The following is a 22,123-nucleotide window of genomic DNA, read 5'->3' on the forward strand; positions in this document are numbered from 1 at the left end:
GTGGTGGGGTAACAGTCCAGGGTGAGGTAGGAGGAAGGGTCTGCGAGTTGACGCTTAACCTCTGCGAGGTAGAGATCAGTGCACCAGACAACAACAGCACCACCCTTGTCAACAGGTTTGATGACAATGTCAGGGTTGGACCTGAGAGAACGGAGTGCAGCAAGTTCAGAGAGAGACAGGTTAGAGTCGGTGAGAGGAGCAGAGAAATTGAGACGACTAATGTCACGCCGACAGTTCTCAATGAAAAGATCAAGAGCAGGTAAGAATCCAGAGGGAGGGGTCCAGGTGGAGGGAGAATATTGGAGGTGGGTAAAAGGACCTGTTGAACGGGGAGAGGACTCTTGCCCAAAGAAGTGAGCATGGAGACAAAGGCTGCGGAAGAAGAGTTCAGCATCGTGCCGAGCCCTAAATTCATTGAGGTGAGGGCGTATGGGTATGAAACTGACTCCTTTGCTGAGTACTGAATGTTCAGCATCAGAGAGGAATTTCAAATATCCCACAAAGAGCCCCCAATTTGTCATGATGTGGCAGATGATGTGTGCCAGGTGGACAAAATCTGCAAGGGAAACTTAGTCGCGCTATCACAACAGTTTTGCGCTTTGTATTTTATCAAGATGTGTGCACTGAATTCAGAAGTAATAAGCCCTTCAAGACCATTAGAGAATTTGAAAAAATTAAATTAAAATATTTATTGACAAAATATAAAAGATTTCAAGCGCATACATAAAACTACAGTTACTACTATAATAACTCCTAAAATTCCCAATTAACCTGACCCCCAGTTACAACCTCTTTAAAGCAACAGTTCAAAATAGATTTTATATTTAAAACAGAATCAGCAAATTAACACAATACCCACTAGACAGTGGAATTCCAAATGGTTTATCCCCAACTTCAGTTTCGTTATATAGCAGACTTATGCACAAATGCTGGAGACTTCATTAAGGCAATTTCCCACACTCCTGTTAGATCTTACATGGCCTTCTGATACATAGCCTTTCATTCACCTTTATATATGTTTCTCTCTTTTTAATATGTAAATTCTGTTGTTCCATATGTCTTTGAAACTGTATCTTCCTCATAATATAAAAACTAATGTCGCCAATATATTGTCAGTAACCTTTAGGAAAACTAAACACATTCTTTAGCCTTGCTTATCTGGCTAATTGTAAACAGACTAAGAGCCCTTTGAAATCCAAAACACTCTATTTATCTAAAAATGCAAATTCCCATCACACCTTGCATGCTAAGTAACATCCATGTTTACTCATTAGCATGTCAAGCACCTAGCTTCTTTTGATGATTTCAAACTTGCAGCCTACTTGACTTCAAATGTAATGAAATCACACAGACCCAACTATACTTACCCTCATAATCTACTTCACAATAAACCAGAAAAATATTGCGAAAATTATTATACTTTAATCACATAAGCAAATACGAAACAAATATTTTGTGCCTGTCTTCACGAAGGAAAATGCAAAAAAGCTCCCAGGAATGCTGAGAGGAGAAGGCATGAGCAAGAATGAGGAACTGAAAGAAATTAGTATTCATGAAAAAGTAGTACTGGGGAAATTGATGGTACCGAATGTTGCTAAATCCCATGGATCTGATGATCTACATCTGAGTGCTGAAAGAGGTGGCTGTAGAGACAGTGGATGGGTTGGTTGTCATCTTCCAAAATTCTATAGACTCTGGAATGTTTCCTGCGGATTGGAAGGTAGGAAATGTAACCCCATTACTTAAGAAAGGAGGGAAAGAGAAAATGGGGAATGACAGACCAGTTAGCCTGACATCAGTTGTAGGGAAAATGCTAGAATCTATTATGAAGGATGTGATAGCTTTTTTTTTATTCATTCATTCATGGGGTGTGGGCTTCACTGACAGCATTTATTGCCCATCCCTAGTTGCCCTTGAGAAGGTGGAGGTGAGGTGCCTTCTTGAATCGCTGCAGTCCATGTGGTGTAGGTACACCCACAGTGCTGTTAGGGAGGGAGTTCCAGGATTTTGACCCAGCAACAGTAAAGGAACAGCGATATATTTCCAAGTCAGGATAGTGAATGACTTGGAGGGGAACTTCCAGGTGGTGGTGTTCCCATGTATCTGCTGCCCTTGTCCTTCTAAGTGGTAGTGGTCGTGAGTTTGAAAGGTGCTGCCTAAGGAGCCTTTGAGTTGCTGCAGTGCATATTGAGCTGAATTCCAGAGGTGAGAGTGATTTCCCTTGGCATCCAGGCAGCACTTGACCAAGTATGTCATCAAGGAGCTCTAGCAAAATTGAAGTCAATGGAAATCAAAGTGGGGGAAATCCTCCACTGGTTGGAGCCAATCACCTCAGCCCCAGGGCATCACTGAAGGAGTTCCTCAAGGTAGTGTTCTAGACCCAACCTGCTTCATCATGACCATTACTCCATCATAAGGTCTAAAGTGGTGATGTTCACTGATAATTGCACAGCATTCAGTACCATTCACAACTCAAATAATGCATGCATGCAGCAAGACCTGGACCACATTCAGGCTTGGGCTGATAGGTGGCAAGTAGCATTTGTGCCACGCAGGCAATGACCATCTCCAATAAAAGAGAATCTGTCCATCTCCCCTTAACGTTCAATGGCATTACTATTGCTGAATTCCCCACTATCAAGATCCTGTGTGTTACTATTGACCAGAAACTGAACTGGACTAGCCATATAGATTGTGTGGCTACAAGAGCAGGTCAGAGGCTGGTAATTTTGTGGCAAGTAACTCACCTCCTGACTCCCCAAAGCCTGTCCACCATCTACAAGGCACAAGTCAGGAGTGTGATGGAACACACTGCACTTGTCTGGACAAGTGCAGCTTCAACATCCCCATCTCTTCCTCCATCAGGAGATGAGTGTGTGTCTTTTGCTGGAGGAAATCAAAAATTGTGAACAGGTTTTCTGAACAAAAATATTTAACCTTAAAATCACTTGGTGTAGAAAGCACAAAAGCTTAACACATTTATCAGAAATTCTCTTTTCTCCTTGTGAAGACGATTTTATTTTAAATAGATTAGCATCTGTTCTATAATAGCAGAGACAGGCTTTTCAGATGAACATGTTCAGGATATGGTTATAGGTTTTGCTCACTATGTATTTGCAGGACCTTTGTTAATATTTTTTAAAAACTTTCCTTTCCCACTAATCAAAGAGTGAGGACAGTCAAGGCAGTCTTGTTGCAAACCCTCTGGAAGTCTGGAGCCAGCCTTTTCGCTTTTAGGGTCTCCGGGATCTTAGACCCAGTAACAAAAGACACCAGAGAAATGCTGTGAAGGAACCAGGCCTCCTTTTCCTGATTGTAAATAGGTCTTTTACATCATAGGATGTGAGTTTGAGCCATGTGAGCACACTACGTCTGTAGTGTAGTGCTGACTGGGATAATTCTTGGCAGGAGTGTATGCGTAGCCTCTATTTCTGTCCACAAACATCTGGAGAGCATCATGAAGAGTAAAGATGTCAAGTTCTGTTTGTTTCTTATTGACTGCAGAACCTACAGGCTGGCTCATTATTGCAAATCCAAGCAGGTACTCCACTCAACTGGAAATATGAATCCTCCTCAGCTTCAGCACTTGTAGCCTAACAGTTTCTTTGGTTTTATTGAACCTGAAAATGAAATGTTTGCAATTTATTAGTGAGGATAGCCAGCTGATATTGTTACATGACACACAAAGGAAAATCACACATTTCCAGATTAAAATAACCAAAGGGAGTATTTGAGATTAAGGAATTACAATGGCTTGCCCACAAGTACCTCTGAAAATTACATTATTAGGATATTTAAACTTGGTAAGTTTAATTTCCTAATTGAGGATGTCACCTCCATTTTAGATGCTGAAACTGGGCGTACTATTGAGGTAGAATTAATAAGAGATCTTGTAGTTAAGGATCCTCTAGGGGGTAGCGATCACAACATGGTAGAATTTGAAATTCAGTTTGAGAGCGAGCAACTCAAATCTCAAACCAGTCAAAAAGAAGGACTCAATGAGAAGGATGAACCACCCATGGTTAACAAAGGCAATCAAAGAGTGTATCCAATCAAAAACTAATGCATACAATGCAACGAAAACTAATGGTATGCCAGAGGATTGGGAATTTTTTAGGAACCAGCAGCAGATGACTAAAAAGCTAATAAAGAGGGAGAAAATTGATTATGAAAGTAAATTGGCAAGAAATATAAAAACAAACAGCAAGAGCTTCTGCAGGTATATAAAAAGAGAGTAGCTAAAGTGAGCGTGAGACCCTTGGAAGATGTGACTGGAGAATTGATAACGGGGGACAGGGAAATGGCAGATAATTTAAACCAATATTTTGCATTGGTCATCACGGTGGAGGGCACTATAGAAATTCGAAAGATAACAGATAAGCAAGGAACTAATGGGAGGAAAGATCTTGTAACAGTTGCTATCACATGGGACAAAGTAGTTGAGAAATTAATGGGACTAAAGGCAGACAAGTCACCAGGACCTGATGGCCTGCATCCAAGGGTTTTAAAGGAAGTGGCTGCAGAGATAATGAAGGCATTGGTCGAAATATTCCAGAACTCACTGGATTCCAGGAGGGTCCCAGCGGATTGGAAAACTGCTAATGGGATGCCCCTGTTCAAGAAGGGAGGGAGACAAAAAGCAGGAAACTATAGGTCAGACAGCTTAACATCTGTCATTGGGAAAATGCTAGATTCCATTATTAATGAAGAAATAGCAGGACATTTAGAAAAGCTTAACACAATCAAGCAGAGTCAACATGGTTTTGTGAAAGGGAAGTCATGTTTGACAAATTTGCTAGAGTTCTTTGAGGATATAACAAGCAGAGTAGATGTAGTGTATTTGGATTTCCAGAAGGCATTCGATAAGATGCCACATAAAAAATTAAAAAATTAATGCACAAGATAGGAGCTCATGGTATTGGGGGTAATGTATTAGCTTGAATTAAGGATTGGTTAATGCATAAGACAGAAAGTCAGGATTAATGGGTCTTTTTCAGGTTGGAAAGACATAACTAGCGGAGTGCCAAAAGGATCAGTCCTAGGGCCTCAATTATTTACTATCTTTTTAATAACTTGGATGAGGGGGTAGATGGTATGAGGCGCGAGTTGGCTATGATGGATTGGGAAACGTCACTTAAAGGGATGACGGTGGATAGGCAATGGCAAACGTTCAAAGAGCGCATGGGTGAACTGCAACAATTGTTTATTCCTGTCTGGCGCAAAAGTAAAACAGGAAAGGTGGCCAAACCATGGCTTACAAGGGAAATTAGAGATAGTGTTAGATCCAAGGAAAAGGCATACAAATTGGTCAGAAGAAACAGCAGGCCTGAGGATTGGGAGCATTTTAGAATTCAGCAAAGGAGGACCAAGGGATTAATTAAGAAGGGGAAAATAGAGTACGAGAGTAAGCTTGCGGGGAACATAAAAACTGACTGTAAAAGTTTCCATAGGTATGTGAAGAGAAAAAGATTGGTGAAGACAAATGTAGGTCCCTTACAGTCAGAAACAGGGGAATTTATAATGGGGAACAAAGAAATGGCTGACCAATTAAATACATACAAATACAAAAATACCTGGAAAAACTCAGCAGGTCTGAAAGCATCTGCAGAGAAGAATACAGTTAATGTTTCGAGTCCGTATGACTCTTCATTAGAACTAAGAAATATAGAAATGAGGTGAAGTATAAGCTGGTTGAAGTGGGGTGGATTTAACTAAATACATACTTTGGTTCTGTCTTCACAAAGGAGGACACAAATAACATACCAGAAATGTTGGGGAACACAGGGTTTAGTGAGAGGGAGGAACTGAAAGAACTCAATATTAGTAGGGAAATGGTGTTGGAGAAATTGATGGGATTGAAGGCCGATAAATCCCCAGGGCCCGATAATCTACATCCCAGAGTACTTAAGGAAGTGGTCCTAGAAATAATGGATGCATTGGTGGTCATCTTCCGAGATTCTATAGACTCTGGAACAGTTCCTACAGATTGTAGGGTAGCTAATGTAACCCCACTATTTAAAAAGGGAGGTAGAGAGAAAATACGGAATAATAGACCAGTCAGCCCAACGTCGGTAGTGGGGAAAATTCTAGAGTCCATTATAAAAGATTTAATAGCTGAGCACTTGGAAAACAGTGGCAGAATCGGACAGAGTCAGCATGGATTTACGAAAGGGAAATCATGCTTGACAAATCTACTGGAATTTTGAGGATGTAACTAGTAGAATTGATGAGGGGGAGCCAGTGGATGTGGTTTATTTGGACTTTCAGAAGGCTTTCGATGAAGTCCCACATAAAAGATTAGCGTGTCAAATTAAAGCACATGGGATTGGGGTTAGTGTATTGAGCTGGATAGAAAACTGGTTGGCAGACAGAAAACAAAGAGTAGGAATAAACGGGTCTTTTTTCACATGGCAGGCAGTGACTAGTGGGGTACTGCAGGGATTGGTGTTGGGACCCCAGTTATTCACAATATATATTAATGATTTAGATGAGGGAACTAAATGTAATATCTCCAGATTTGCAGATGATAAGCTGGGTGGGAGGGTGAGCTGTGAGGAGGTTGTAGAGATGCTTCAGTGTGATTTGGACAAGCTGAATGAATGGGCAAATGCATGGCAGATGCAGTATAATGTGGATAAATGTGAGGTTATCCACTTTGGTAGCAAAAACAGGAAGGCAGATTATTACCTGAATGGCTATAAATTGATAGAGGGGAATGTGCAACAAGACCTGAGTGTCCTCGTACACCAGCCGCTGAAGCTAAGCCTGCAGGTGCAAGTTATGCAACCTGTTTTAATTTAACCCATTAATTCCTGCCATTTTAAAACAAAAGTATGAGGGAGAAAGGTAGAGGAGGATCTGCTGATAGCTTTTGATGAAGTAGGTTGGAGGTGATTCATATGATGCAGTAAACACCAGCATAGTCATGTTGGGGCGAATGGCCTGTTTCTGTGCTGTTAATCCTATGTACCTTTTCGACCAAGCTTTTGGTCACCTATGCTATTGTCTTCTCCTTTGGTGCTCAGTTTTGGTTTTTCTTGTCAGATTGTAATCCTGTGAAGCGCCTTGGGATATTACTACATTAAAGGCACTAACATAAAGTTAGTATGCAGGCACAGCAAGTAATTAAGAAGACTAATGGAATGCTATCCTTTATTACGAGAGGGATTGAACATAAAAGTAAGGATGTTATGCTTCAGTTATGCAGGGCATTGGTGAGACCGCATCTCGAATACTGTGTGCAATTTTGGTCTCCTTATTTAAGGAAGAATGTAAATGGGTTGGAGGCGGTTCAAAGGAGGTTTACTAGATTGATACCTGGAATGAGTGGGTTGTCTTATGAGGAAAGGTTGGACAGATTGGGCTTGTTTCCACTGGAGTTTAGAAGAGTGAGGGGTGATTTGATTGAAGTATACAAGGCCCTGAACAGCCTTGACAAGGTGGACGTTGAAAGGATGTTTCCTCTTGTGGGTGAGTCCAGAGCTAGGGGGGCACTGTTTTAAAATTAGGGGTCAGAGGTAGATAGATTCTTGTTAGGCAAGGGAATGAAAGGTTATCAGGGCTAGATGGGAATGTGGAAATCGAAACACAAGATGATCAAACATGATCTTATTGAATGGCGAAGCAGGCTCGAGGGGTCGAATGGCCTACTCCTGTTCCTATTTCTATGTTCTTATATAAATGTAAATTGTTATGGTTGTAGTAATACATACTGCAGAATAAAGGCATTATAGGGCCGTCAGTTGGAATAGTTCTTTAAAGGGACTGACAGAATTTTTCTCTTCCTCTGATTGTTGAGTTGATTGGTACGTAGACTTGCAAATTGGAAATGATGACTGAAGCATTTGAGGGTAAAATGCACCTTTAACATAGTTTAATCATTCAACAATTACAGAATTATTTCTAATTGCAGTGTGTGCAATTATCTTTAACATAACGTATCCATACATTTTTCCTTGCAGATTTTACCAGCTCCGTGCAACTATGAAACTGCCTCCCAGAGTTCCACACAAGATGGAGGCCAGTCTGTTGAATCCAGCAGGTAGGAGGAATGGAAAGAAGCTTGATTGTTTAATAACTAGTACGCCGACTGGAATTGAGCTGTGGCTTGTGAAGACTTTTTTTTGATTATTTTGTCTAAGAATATCCAAAAATAAATGTTATGTCCTTTTCATGATGCCCATGTATTTTTGCCATACAAATGTTTAGGTTAAATATTTTAAGCTACTTCAGAGCCGGGTTCAAATATAAGTGTGGTGAGAATTATTTTCTATACTGGTTGAGATGGTAGACAGAGAAGTTGTGGCCCTGCTTTCCTGCCCATTAGAAAGTGGTCATGAAAATGTGCTAAATGTAGTAAATTGTAGTGATATCTATCCTTGAGCTGTGGTATCTTTTTATTTATACCATGATGAGATGATTGTCTAGCTATCATGACAAATTACAAAATAGAGAAGCTTGAGTAAGTGAGATGGAGGAATATGTTCTAAGCTAGAATTAATATGTAAAACATTGATGCTTAATTTTAGACACTCGTTACCATGGGGATGCTTCAAAGTTAGTGAGTTTGAATGCGGGTTGGCCCCACCTTGCACCTTAGCAGCAAGTGGGCAAGGCTCAACATGTAGAATCTTTGCAAATAGTGCCATTTATCATTGACCCTGGATATAATGGGCTAGAAATTACTGGGAATTCACAACATTAGAATAACCATTGAACACTTGAATGCCATTATTAATTCATAAAATGTCCAGCAACTTGTCTCGCTCCCCAGTTAGCCTCAACAAATCTGATAAAAGTTTGTTCTCTCCAAGAGACTGCCTATTAAATTTGATGGCAATCGTGAAATTGCTCAATTTGAGTTTGATTAATTAGTCCCACTGCAGCCATTTAGGGCTTGTAATTAATGTTGTAGAAGGCTTCGGCAATGAAGTGCTGTTTGTCTATAAAGGGACCAAATGAAGCTGTGAAATCTCACTTCAGTAGGTGGTGAATTGTCCCTTGTTCCTCGAGTTTTGTTTAGACACATGTATCTGGGCAATCTTTGTGCCAGCCTTGCCATCTACACCCCTCTTGTTGTCGGAGGGTTACAATTGTCAGGATGCAAAGCTGATTTGGCATTCAGAAATTATTATTTTACTTTCAGAAACTAACATTTTGGAAGATAGTCTGAGTTTTTTTTATCCATTCATGGGATGTGGGCTTCACTGGTTGGGCCAGCATTTATTGCCCATCCCTAGTTGCCCTTGAGTAATTGGAGACATGACTGGTGAGTGTCGTAAGTTTGGCAGGAAAAAGGTGAATTTGGACTTTTGGTTCCTAAAGCCTTGCATTGAGTGTTCCACTGTTTCTGATCATGATGGTTGGAACTGTTGGTTCTATTCCTCATGGATGAAGAACACCTGTGTATTTTGCACACCTCTCAGCCATTAGGGCCATACTATAGAACCATAGTAACGTTACAGCACAGAAAGCGGCCATTCAGCCCATCATGTCTGCGCCAGCTGAAAAAGAAAAAAAAATTAGCTGCCCATTTTAATCCCACCTTCTCGCACCTGGGCTGTAGCCTTGCAGGTTACAGCACTTTAAAAGGCTCCTGGATCTGCACCTAAATGAGTTGAGGGTTTCTGCCTCCACTACCAAACCAGGCGGTGAATTCCAAACACACACCACCCTCTGGGTGAAGAAGTTTTTCCTCATTTCCCCTCTAATCCTTCTGCCAATCACCTTAAATCTGTACCCCCTAGTAATTGACCTCTCTGCTAGGGGAAGCAGGGCATCCCTGTCTACTCTATCCAGGCCCCTCATAGTCTTGTACTTCTCAATCAGATAACCCCTCAGCCTCAGTTCCAAGGAAAACAAACTCTGCCAATCCAATCTTGCCTCATAGCTGCAATTTTCAAGCCTTAGCAACATTCTTGTAAATCTCCCTTGTACTCTCTCCAGAGCAATTATGTCCTTCCTGTAATGTGGCAACAAGAACTGTTCACAAAATCCCAGCTGTGGCCTAACCAGCGTTTCAGACAGTTCCATCATTGCATCACTGTTTTTGTATTCCATACCTCATCCAATAAAGCAAAGCGTTCCATATGCTTTCTTTACCACCTTATCCACCTGTTCTGCCACCTTCAAGGACCTGTGGGCATGCACACCAATGTCTCTCACTTCCTCTCCTCCTCCCAATATCCTCCCATTCGTTGTATATTCCCAAGCTTTGTTTGCCCTCCCCAAACACATTACCTCACACTTCTCTGGATCGAATTTCATCTGCCGCTTTTCAACCCACTCAACCAAACCATTGATATCATTCTGGAGTCGACAGCTATCCTCTTCACAATCAACTACACGGCCAATTTTTGTGTCATCTACAAATTTCCCAATCATGCCACCCACATTTAATTCAAAATCATTAATATATACGAATAGCAAGGGCCCCAACAGTGCATCTCTCTATCTCTCTCCTTCTCTCTGCATCTCTCTCCCTCTCTCTCTGCATCTCCCTCTCTCTCTCTGCATCTCTATCTCCCTCTCTCTGCACCTCTCTGTCTCTCTCTGCATCTCTCTCTCTCTCTCTCTGCATCTCTCTCTCTCTGCATCTCTCTTTCTCTCTCTCTCTGCATCTCTCTCTCTCTCTGCATTTCTCTCTCTCCCTCTGCAACTCTCTCTCTCCCTCTGCAACTCTCTCTCTCCCTCTGCATCTCTCTCTCCCTCTGCATCTCTCTCTCCCTCTGCATCTCTCTCTCCCTCTGCATCTCTCTCTCTCCCTCTGCATCTCTCTCTCCCTCTGCATCTCTCTCTCTCTCTCACTCTCTGCAACTCTCGCTTTCCCTCTGCACCTCTCTCTCTGCATCTCGCTCTCTGCACCTCTCCCTCTCTCTCTCTGCACCTCTCTCTCTGCATTTCTCTCTCTCTGCGACTCTCTCACTGCATCTCTCTCTCCCTCTGCCCGCCCCCCACTCCCCCTGCCCGCGACCCCCTCTGGCCCTCCCCCTGCCCGCGACCCCCTCTGGCCCTCCCCCTGTCCACGACCCCCTCTGGCCCTCCCCCTGTCTGCGACCCCCTCTGGCCCTCCCCCTGTCTGCGACCCCCTCTGGCCCTCCCCTTGCCCGCGACCCCCTCTGGCCCTCCCCTTGCCCGCGACCCCCTCTGGCCCTCCCCCTACCCGCGACCCCCTCTGGCCCCCCCTCTGGCCCTTTCTCTCTGGAGGTCAGAGGGGACAATGATTTCATGATTTGTGCTGGAGGTTGGGGTTGGGTGGCAGTGGGGTTCTGAGCTGACCTTGAGGTTGGATTTAGGAAGTTTGGAATCAAACAGGGTAGATGGGAATAAAATAAGCTGTGCATCCATAAAGCGTAGCAACTTTAGGAGTACTTATAAGAACATAAGAAATAGGAACAGGAGTAGACCATTCTTTTCTAAGACTGTAGCTGACTGGGTTTTTGAACTTTAGAAAATATGTAACAAAAGGTCTGCCCCAGGAAAGTTGCAATCAGGTTTCCTGACAACACTGTTACAAAAAAGCAATGAACTCAGCAGTTGAAGGTGTATCTATGGCATAAGCTGTTGTGACACAGATGTAGGTGATCAGCAGTCCTCCCAGACGCATTGAGAGACAGATATTTGATTAAATGAGCCACTGGAAAAGTCAGATCACTGTAGAAACAATTGGAGGCTAAACCTTTCAGTTTGGACAGGTGACTATAACCCACATCTAACTAATGTTTAAAGCATATTGAGGGTATTGCAGTTTACATTATAGTCAACCAGAAACTCCAGGAACTTAACTTCATTCAAAGCTCTGCTTAGAGTAAGTCTAACTTACTCCGAGCCCCATTCACCCATCAGCTACATGCACGCTAACCTACGTTAGCTTCTCATCTAGCAACACCTAAATTTAAATTCTTATCCATTCCAAATCCCTCTTTGATCCAGCCTTTCTCTATAAAATTCTCCAGCCTTGCAACCCTCTCAGAACGACTTTTGTTCAATTTTGACCTCTTGTACATCCACAGTTTCCTTTGTGTCACCGTTGGCAGCAACATGTCCAGCTGTCTGGGCCTTAAGTTCTGGAATTCCCTCCTTAAACCCCTCCAACTCTCTCCTTTTAAAATGCTCATTGAAACCTACCCCTCTAAGCAAGGTCCGTATGTAGCTTGGTGTCAAATGTTATCTAAACACTTCTGAATTGGGTGGAAATGCACCGTCAGTGCTTGGTAACAGCACTACCTACGCCCAATCATGCAGGAAACGTGCAATATAACTGTAAAGTTCTGGGCTGCATTTCAAGGGTATTAAAATCAAGTGTTTTAATCCTGTATCAATTATCTATGAGGCTATTTATTATTGTGTGTAGCTCACTGAACACCTCATCTAATGGCAAGTTTATAGAGTGCCGAAAGATGACAGTGACATGAAGCTCAGTGTTAAGCAGAAAGACTATCAGAACTACATTTGTTTTTGCTGGAAAGATCAAGAAAACATAGCTTTCTGTATTGTTGCTGAATAGATTATGTAAATACAAAGCAAGTTGTTTTTTGGTCCGTGAACATGGAACCAAAGGAGTTACATATTGCCAGACACAAGATCGAAGACTGGAATTTTTTTTTCTCCTAGTGATGGCTAAAATAGACTCCCGGATAGAGCAGTTAATGCTGTCTCAATGTCCCTTATTTGAAGGCAGCATGAATGAATATTTGGTTAGTTGCTGAATTAAGACTTGACAACAGTGTATGCAGATAGAGATCATTAACTGCTGTGTTAAACATCATGATTCCTGAGTTTATATGATTTTGAAAAGTAGCTAAGAAAGGCAACGAGTTAAAGCTGAAACATGCCGTATATAAAGCTGGATCATGATTCTAGGCTATTTTCTTTCTTTGTTTCTTTCAAATAGTAGAGAGGATTTTTGTGGAATCTCAAGGAAACCTTTTTTTAAGAGTCAGTTATGGAGTAGATTGTGGGAGACACAGGCTTAATATTCCAAATGCTCTTTACTTCTGGCCCTGTACTTTGTTTTTCACGTCAGTTACCCTTACAATTTCTAGCTCAATTATCAATTTCTTTTGCTACAGGCAGATAAATACAATGAGAATTTTGCAACTGGTATTTTAATATAGGACAGTAGAAAAAAGTAAAACTGCAATAATTCAACACAAATGAATACAACTTCAGCTGAATTTTCTGTTTAAATTGCAAATAATTTTGCCTACATTTTCCTTTTTATTAACAAAGTTGTAGCAGTATACCTCTTTCAGTAAATGCAGTCACTTTACAGAAAATATATCTTACCATATTTACAAAGCAAATTACACGATCACTTTTGTGTAATGTTTCTTGCACCATTTTTATGCTCACCCAAATTTTAGGTAGCTTGCAAGTAGTAATTTGTACTTAAAATTGTGGTTTTTGTTTTAAAGCTTTGAAGAAACTATTCACCAATCCTCTTTGTTGAAATAGGTGTTGTAGGAAATCAGTGACTAAACAACACGACTAAGACACTCTATATGAAAAATATCTAAAGCTATATAGTATGTGGCTTTAATGTATGAAACCTCAGTTAATCACTGTTCTGCCATATTCTGTACCCTGGTGTGTGTCCCTGGTATCGCAGCTGAAACTGGGAACGTAATGTGGGAAAGCATGGGTGTAAATTTACATCTTCCCACTCTTGATAAACTTGATTGTAAGTCAAGTTAATCCATCAGCAAGCTATCACTTAATTAACTGAGCCATCCTTTCTTGCCCACCAATTTATGTTTGAAGTACTGTAAATTTAGATTTGTAACTTGACACTAGTTTCATTTTTCTGCCATTCATGGAGGTGGCTTCTTAATTGAGGGCATCAATTTGCTTCTTATTTGAAATAAACAGGCAGCTGAAATTTTCATGTCATTTTTATTTACTGAAGGTGTTGTAATCAATATACAGTGATGAGCTGTAATTAATATCCCATTTTTGCACTAAGTGTTAAGTAGAATGGGAGAATGATTGTATCCCACAGCTTCAGCTGAGATATCTGATGCTTAACATTTGTATGACAGGGCATCTTTCAAGGTCTAAGTGTATTTATTCAGCTAAGCTAAACAGACTAGGAAGATCCCAAATTTAATTATTTGCATATCTATATTAGTTTATCTTTTTGAAGGAGAGGTAAGAGCACAATAATTGCTCTTGTCCGTGACTAGAGAAAAATCAGCTATGGTTTCTACTTATACTCAAGGACATGATCAGCTCAGCGGTGTTACTTCCCTATGATGGAATAGTTTACATTTGCTTTATTGGCTCTTTAGGAGATACTGGAGGGTGAGTGGTGCCTGTGGAGTTGATCTGTTCTTTGGCCTTCTCCTGTTACCTAGTTCACTTCAGCCTCTAGAGCCTGCTTCTCCATTCAATGAGATCATGACTGTTCCGTGATTTAATTCCATATATCCTCCATTACCCCATATCCCTTACGAATGGATAAAAATCTATTGTTATGAACCCAGCTGATAATACTTGACAAGTCAGATCCCAGTGTGAAATTGGTTTGGTAGATCCTAACTTTGCTTTTTGTTTTAGAAGCCGTGGAGGTCAGTTACTGAACACATTCACAACCGTCTGCCAGTATACTGTTAACAGAAAGAATTAAACGTTTATTAAACAAAAAAAAATTGAATCATATTGAACTAGACAAAAAGGTTGGAAAGATTTCAATACAGATGCCAGCAAATGGTTCAAACTCTCACTATTCCTTTTATCCCAGCAACCCATACAGACACAAAACCCCAGTGAAGATTTACCACTGTTTTAACATCAAGGTTTCTTGCTTGGGTTAGCTCAGTTTCAAACAGTTTTCTTCGGCAGACTTCTGGGCTTTCACTAGATGTTTTCCTTTAGCTGGTATCTCTCCCTGAGATGCCCAAAAACCACAATCTAAACTCACTATTACTTTAAATTCAAAGAAAACACATGAGTTCCTTAAACTCAGTTCCCCAGCAGGTTTGCAGGATTTCTTATTAGAGAGATTAGACCTACTGCTGGCACTCTCTGGTATACATACATGAACTCATTGCCCTTCTGTGTTTTCCTGGACCTCTGTCGCTAGGCAACAGCACAGTTTTTTCTACTTCACTAAACTACTAACCCCTTGGTAACCCATCTCTTCACTTCAAGAGTCGTAAAATTTCATTAAAAATGCATGTATACATAAAGGGCCCCAGATTTCCCAGCACCCAGCTCACAAAAACCCCTAAATGAAGCTAAAATCAGGTTTCACCTTTCTTAATGCCCAAATGCAAAATATAAATTAAATTTAAAGCTATACATTGTTCCTAACACTATCAATCACAAAGTTAAATTAACAATTGATCTGGTATCAATTGCCATTTGCAGAAGAGTTGCAAACTTCTACCACCCTTTGTGTATAAAAATAATTTCACTCCTAAAGCGTCTGGATCTTACTTTTAGACTATACACCCTGACCCTAGACCGTCAAACAGTGGAAATAATTTTTCTCTATCTACCCTATCTGTTTCCCATAATACCTTGAAAACGTTTATCAAATCACCCCTTAACCTTCTAAATTTCAGGGAATGCATCCCTGGTTTGTGTAACTCCTCCACATATGTTAACCCTTTGTGTCTGGGTATCATGCTGGTAAATCTGTGTAGCACTCCTTCCAAGTATCCTTCTTAAGGCCAGTGTCCTGAACAACCCACAGTACCCCAGGTATGGTATTATAGCTGAAGCATGACTTCTAATCACTCTGTATTCTATTCCTCCAGATATAAAGGCCAGCATTCCATTAGATTTCCAGATTATTTTCTGTATCTGTTCTTGACATTTTAATGATCTGTGTACTTTGATCCCAAGATTCCTTGAACCTCCACTGCTGTTAGCTTTTTACTGTTTAAAGTTCCCTATTCTATGCTTTATTGGTCCAAAGTGGATGATGTCACATTTTCCTACACTGAAATTCATTTGTCATGGTCTCACCCATTCATTTAATCTTTCAAAATCTCTTTGTAATGTTACACTTCTGTCTACATAGCTTACAGTGCCACCTATCTTTGTGTCATTGGCACATTTGGATGTGTGGCTCTCTATCCCATCACCTAAGCGATCAATAAATGTGATGAATAGTTGAGGCTCCAACACAGACTCCTTGTGGAACACTACAAGTTATATTTTTCCTTTTAGAGTAACTAGCATTATCCCTACTCCCAGCCTCCTCTGCTCAACCAATTTCTTAACCAGGTAATAAATAGCTTCATAAATTGAGGTATTGAATACAAAACCAGGGAATTTATGCTTGAACCTATATAAAGCTCTGGTTAGGCCACAACTAGAGAATTGCATCCAGTTCTGACCAATTTACGGAAGGATATAAAGGTTCTTGAGAGGATGCAGAGGAGATTTACCTGAACGGTTCCAGGGATGAACAATTTTAGCTACAAGGTTAGATGGAGAAGCTGGGGTAGTTCACCTTGGAGCAAAGGGGATTGAGGGGAGATTTGATAGAGGTGTACAAGGTTATGACAGCCTTAGATATGGCAGACAAATAAATCCTGTTCCTACTAGCTGATGGTACAAGGACTAGAGGACACAGATTTAAGATTTTGGGCAAGAGATATGAAGGAGTGGCTGAGCGAGGAAGAATTTTTTTCATAGCAGGTGATAAATTTGAAACTCTCTGCCTATGTGGGTAGTGGAAGCAGATACAGTAAATGATTATAAAAAGAATTGGGTAGGCACTTGAGGAAAATAAACTTGCAGGGCTGTGGGGATAGAGCAGGAGAATGAGACTGACTGAATTGCTTGCCAACATGGACTTGATGGGCCGAATAGCCTTCTGCGCCATAATGACTGACGTTAGGTCAATAATTTGCCTTCAATTCCATGGATTTCAACTTTAGCTAACAGTGTTTTTTTTTATGAAGGACTTTATGAATTTCCAGGAGGCATTTGATATAAATAACATCAGTAGACATTCCTCTGTTCATTGCATAGTCACCTTTTCAAGAAATTAAGTCAGGTTCATTAGGCATGACATATTTTACAAATTCATGCTAGTTCTCTCTGATTAGCTGAAAATTTTAGAGGTGTTTAGTCACCTTATTTTTAAGTATAGACTCTAGTAATTTCCTGACAACAAATGTGAAGCTAACTGGTTTACAATTCCCTGGTTTCCTTCTCTCACCTTTCTTAAGTAAGGGATGAATATGCTCAATTTATCAATCTAAAAGGTTGGATCCTGAATTGGGAGGACTTTATGGATTCCCTAATGTTCTCACCTACTCCCTTGAAATACTGGAATGGAAACCATCTGGGCCTGGGGATTTGCTGTTCTTTAGTGCCTTTTTTTCTTCATTGCTGTTCTTTTTACTCATTCACGGGATATGGGCATCGCTGGCTAGGTCAGTATTTATTGCGCATCCCTAATTTACCTTGAGAGGGGGTTGGTGAGCTGCCTTCTTGAACCTTGCATCTGCCGCCCTTGTCCTTCTTGGTGGCAGAAGTCACAGGTTTGGAAGATGTTGTTGCAGGAGTCTTGGTGAGTTGCTGCAGTGCATCTTGTGTATGGTACACACTGCTGCCACTGTGCACCAGTGGTGGAGGGGGTGAATGTTTAAGATGGTAGGTGGGGGGTGTGAATCATGCGGGCTGCTTTGTCCTGAATGGTGTCAAGCTTCTGAGTGTTGATGGAGCTGCACTAATCCAGGCAAGTGGAAAGTATTCCAACACATTCCTGATTTATGCCTTGCAGACGGTAGACTGGCTTTGGGGAGTCAGGAGGTGGGTTACTTGCAGAATTTCCAGTCTCTGACCTGTTCTTGTAGCCATAGTATTTGTAAGGCTGATCCATTTCAGTTTCTGGTCAATGGCAACCCACAGGATGTTGTTAGTGGGGGATTCAGCAGTGCTAATGCTATTGAATGCCAAGGGAAGATGGTTTGATTCTGTCTTGTTGGAGACGGTCATTGCCCGGCACTTGTGTGGTGCAAATGTCACTTGCCACTTATCAGCCCAAGCCTGAATGTTGTCCAAGTCTTCCTGCATGTGGACACATACTGCTTCAGTGTGTGAGGAGTCACGAATGGTGCTGAACGTTGTGCAATCATCAGCAAACATCCCCACTTCTGACCTTATGATGGAGGGAAGGTCATTGATGAAGCAGCTGAAGATGGTTGGGCCGAGGACACTATCCTGAGGAACTCCTGCAGTGATGTCCTGGAGCTGAGATGACTGACCCCCCCCCAACAGCCACAACCATCTTCCTTTGTGCTCGGTACACCTCAAACTAGCACAGAGCTTTCCCTAATTCCCACTGACTCCAGTTTTGCTAGGGCTCCTTGATGCCACACTTGGTCAAATGCGGCCTTGATGTCGAAGGCCGTCACTCTCACCTCACCTCTTGCATTCAGCTCTTTTGTGCATGTTTAGACCAAGGCTGTAATGAGGTCAGGAGCTGAGTGACCTCAGCTTTTGCTTTTGTTAATTTTGGTGAGTCCCTGTGTATTGTTCAATATTAGTTTCCTTTTAATTTCCAGAATACTGAACTCTTCGTCTTCTGTAACCACTTGAGCAAAGTAATTATTCAACTCTCCACTATTTTCTTATTTTTATTCATCATGTCATTGTTGTTAGTTTTCAGGAAGCTCACGTTGCTCCTAGCCACATTCATTCTCCTTATATAATTGTAAAATATTTTTGTGTTGATTTTGATATCATTCAGTGGAGAAGGTGGAAGAAAGAATATTGCATAAACTGGGTATTCTGAGCTAATCGAATGAGCTTACCCCATTGTACTCCTCACTCCCCAAAGTTTGCTATTTAGAAGGTAATTAAATTCTTTACAGAATGAAGAATGTAAACTATTGGTATTTAGGCCTTTAAATAGCAGGGTGTAGTCAAGTGAGGGTTAAGCTCCTTGAAGATTGTGCAGTCTGCATATGATTCATTAATTGGTGCAGGAGGGAAAAATAATGGGCCAAATCACCTGTCTCCAGACTCTCAGAACCTGTGGAAATCCTGATGTCAGACCTCCATGGGAATTGCCCAGGACGATTCAACTTCTGATGGGACATTCTCCTGTTCCCTGAGACTAAGTAACATTGGAAATAGGAGCAGGAGCAGGCCATTTGGCCCCTCAAGCCTGCTCCACCATTCAACTTGGCCATGTCTGATCTACCTCAACATAATTTTCTCGCATTTCCCCATACCCCTTGATGTCCTTACTATCTAGAAATCTATTGATCTCTGTCTTGAATATACTCGATGACTGAGCCTCCATAGCCCTTTTGGGGCAGAGAATTCCAAAGATTCACCACCCTCTGACTGAAGATATTTTTCCTTATTTCAGTCCTAACTGGCCTACCTCTTATTCTGAGACTGTATCCCTAGTTCTGGAACACCAGCCAAGGGAAACATCCTTCCTGCATCTACCTGTCGATCCCTGTAAGGATTTTATATGTTTCAATGAGATCACCTCTCATTCTTCTGAACTCGAGAAAATTGGCACAGTCTCTTCAATCTCTGCTCATAGGACAATCCCGCAATCCCAGTATCAGTTTGGTGAACCTTCACTGCACTCCCTCAATGGCAAGTATATCCTTTCTTAGATAAGAAGACAAAAACTACACAATACTCCAGGTGTGGTCTCACCAAGGCTCTATGCAATCGCAGCAAGAAATCTCTACTCCTGTACTTAAATCCTCTTGCAATAAAGGCCAACATACTATTTGCCTTCCTAATTGCCTGCTCCACCTGAATGTTAGTTTTCAGTGACCCCCCTACCCATTTACCCAATTCATCCACCTACCCCTACCCACTATACTCACCCTCTCATTCATTCAATAGCATTCAGACCGGACATTTAAACTTGCCAAACACCAGTTAGTGTCATTAGTGTCTTGTCTTCCCCTGATTCTACTACAGTCTAATAGAGTTCTCCGAGCGGCACCACACTCCGCATTTCTGGGACAGTTAGGTTCAGAAGGCCCCTATAGAAATGTGGAACAGCGTGAGGCCATGGGAATTTCTGGACGCAGTGGCAATCCGACGATGGTTACCACTGCTCAGAAGATCTGGGCCAATGTCCACTGATATATTTTGATTTAATGGCAAAGATGTTATGGACACAAGACAAAAGGAGTGTTATTGGTAGTGTTAAAGACGAAAGAATGTGCTGAAAGTGACGTAAAGGTAAGGTAGCAGAATGTCCTGGACTTCATTCTCAAGTGATTCACCCAAAAGATAAACAATGTCGTAATATCACAGTCATAGTGCCACAGAAGGAGGTTATTCGGCCTGTTGAGTCGATGCCAACTCTCTGTAGAGTAATCCAGTCAGTCTCATTCCCCTGCTGTATCCCCATATACTCTGTTATTTCCCTCAAGTGCCTATCCAATCATCTTATGAAACCATTGATTGTATCTGCTTCCACCACCTTTAATATTCCCCTTGATTATTGTTTCTAAAACCTTACCATAGATGTTAAACTGACCAGCCTGTAGCTACTAAGAATGTCCTGACACCCTTTCTTGACTAACAGTGTCACATTTGCTATTTTTCAATCCTCTGGCACCTCCCTCGTATCAAGGGAAGCCTATGGCAAGCCCTTCCTCTATGGCCATTCCCAGGTTGCCTCCCTTTAGCAACCTGGGAGGCAAGCCATCTGGACCAGGTGACTTAACCACTCCAAGCATTGCCAGCCTTTCCCATATATCCTGCTTGTTAATTTTCATCCCATTCATTACCTCTGCCATCTCTGCTTCTACCTATATTTTGCCAGCATCCTCTTTCTTGGTAAATAGCAATACCAAATGTGCCTCTAAGGATTTATTCTTTGTCCCATCCCATCTATTACCACCTACTTACTATTTACATGTTGGTAGAAGTAATCTGGTAATCCACTTCATGACCTTTGAGGGACATTGTTATGTCCAAAATGGCTGCTATGTTTATCTACATTGAAAGCAGTATAGCATTTCCAAAGTAATTCATTGCATATGAAACACTGAGATGTTTCCATGATTGTGATATATAAATAGAAGTTTTTTTAAAAACTGTAGCATTCCATGCTTTTAATATATTGTTTTAAATGCCAAAATCAACTTAAATTCCTGTTGAGTAAATAATAAATACCAATGGCGGAGAAGAAATCAGTCAACGTTGACTGATTTCTTCTCCGCCGATGCTGCCAGACTTGCTGAGTTTTTCCAGGTAATTCTGTTTTTATTTTGTTTTGGATTTCCAGCATCCGCAGTAGCTTTTAGCTTTTTGTTTTTAATAAATACCAATGTTTGTTTCATGTGATACTAAGAATTGTAATATTTACTGTCTCTTGTACTTTTTATTTTCCTTTACTAGGATCTGAACTCACCTTTCCCCCTGCTCCCAATGATTGTACAGTCTGCAGTAAAACCTTTCAGATTCTTTATAAAAATGAAGAGATCATGGTTAACGACGTGTTACTCCTCAAAGTTAAAATGTTGCTTGATAGCAAGAAGGTAAAAAAGAATTTAACTTCAGATTCTATTTCAATATTTTGGTACAGTTTTAAATTAATTCATTAACATTGAATAAAGTAGAAGTATTGTAAGCTTGATTTATGATGTCTAACAGCAACAACTTGCATTTGTAAAGTGCCTTTGATGTAGAAAATCATCCCAGGGAGCTTCATGGAAGCCAAAGAAACAGGCATGATTTGGGTGACAAAAACCTTGGTCATGAGAGTGGGTTTTAACTAGGGTGTTAAAGTTTACGGAAGGCATTTCTGAGCAAATAGGCCTAGATGACTGAGATCTTATCCAAGATCTTACAGTCTAGTTAATCGAGCATTTACTCGTTCATGGAATGTGAGCATGTTGACAAGGCCAGCATTTGTTGCCCATCCCTAGGTGATAGGAAACTGCTAGAGACCATGGTCATGGATAAATAAGTTCTCACTTGGAGAAACCTTGATTAATAATGGACAACCAGCATGGATTTGTTCAAGGCAAATCATGTCTGGCATCCTGATTTACTTATTTGATGAACAGAGAAGTTGATGAAAGTAGTGCAGTAGATATTACATATGTGGACTTTCAAAAGGCATTTGATTAAGACCATATATGAACTTGGGTATACTCTGAGGTGCGCAAAT

General features: G+C 41.1%; 1 protein-coding gene across 4 annotated transcripts in view; it reads left to right on the top strand.

Moving 5' to 3' along the window:
• fam135a (family with sequence similarity 135 member A) overlaps positions 1-22,123 on the top strand; it is a 257,651-nt gene that overhangs the window by 45,794 nt on the left and 189,734 nt on the right. For all 4 annotated transcript variants that reach the window (XR_013576591.1, XM_078541854.1, XM_078541856.1 and 1 more), the window contains 2 exons: positions 7,962-8,041; positions 21,349-21,488. Coding sequence is in view for 3 of the 4 variants with exons in the window: in XM_078541854.1 (XP_078397980.1) it covers positions 7,962-8,041; positions 21,349-21,488 (220 nt within the window). In the remaining variant the exon portion in view is untranslated. The remainder of the gene's footprint in view (positions 1-7,961; positions 8,042-21,348; positions 21,489-22,123) is intronic.

The sequence above is a fragment of the Cetorhinus maximus genome, chromosome 5, assembly GCF_964194155.1.
Source record: "Cetorhinus maximus chromosome 5, sCetMax3.hap1.1, whole genome shotgun sequence".
Taxonomy (NCBI): Eukaryota; Metazoa; Chordata; class Chondrichthyes; order Lamniformes; family Cetorhinidae; genus Cetorhinus; species Cetorhinus maximus.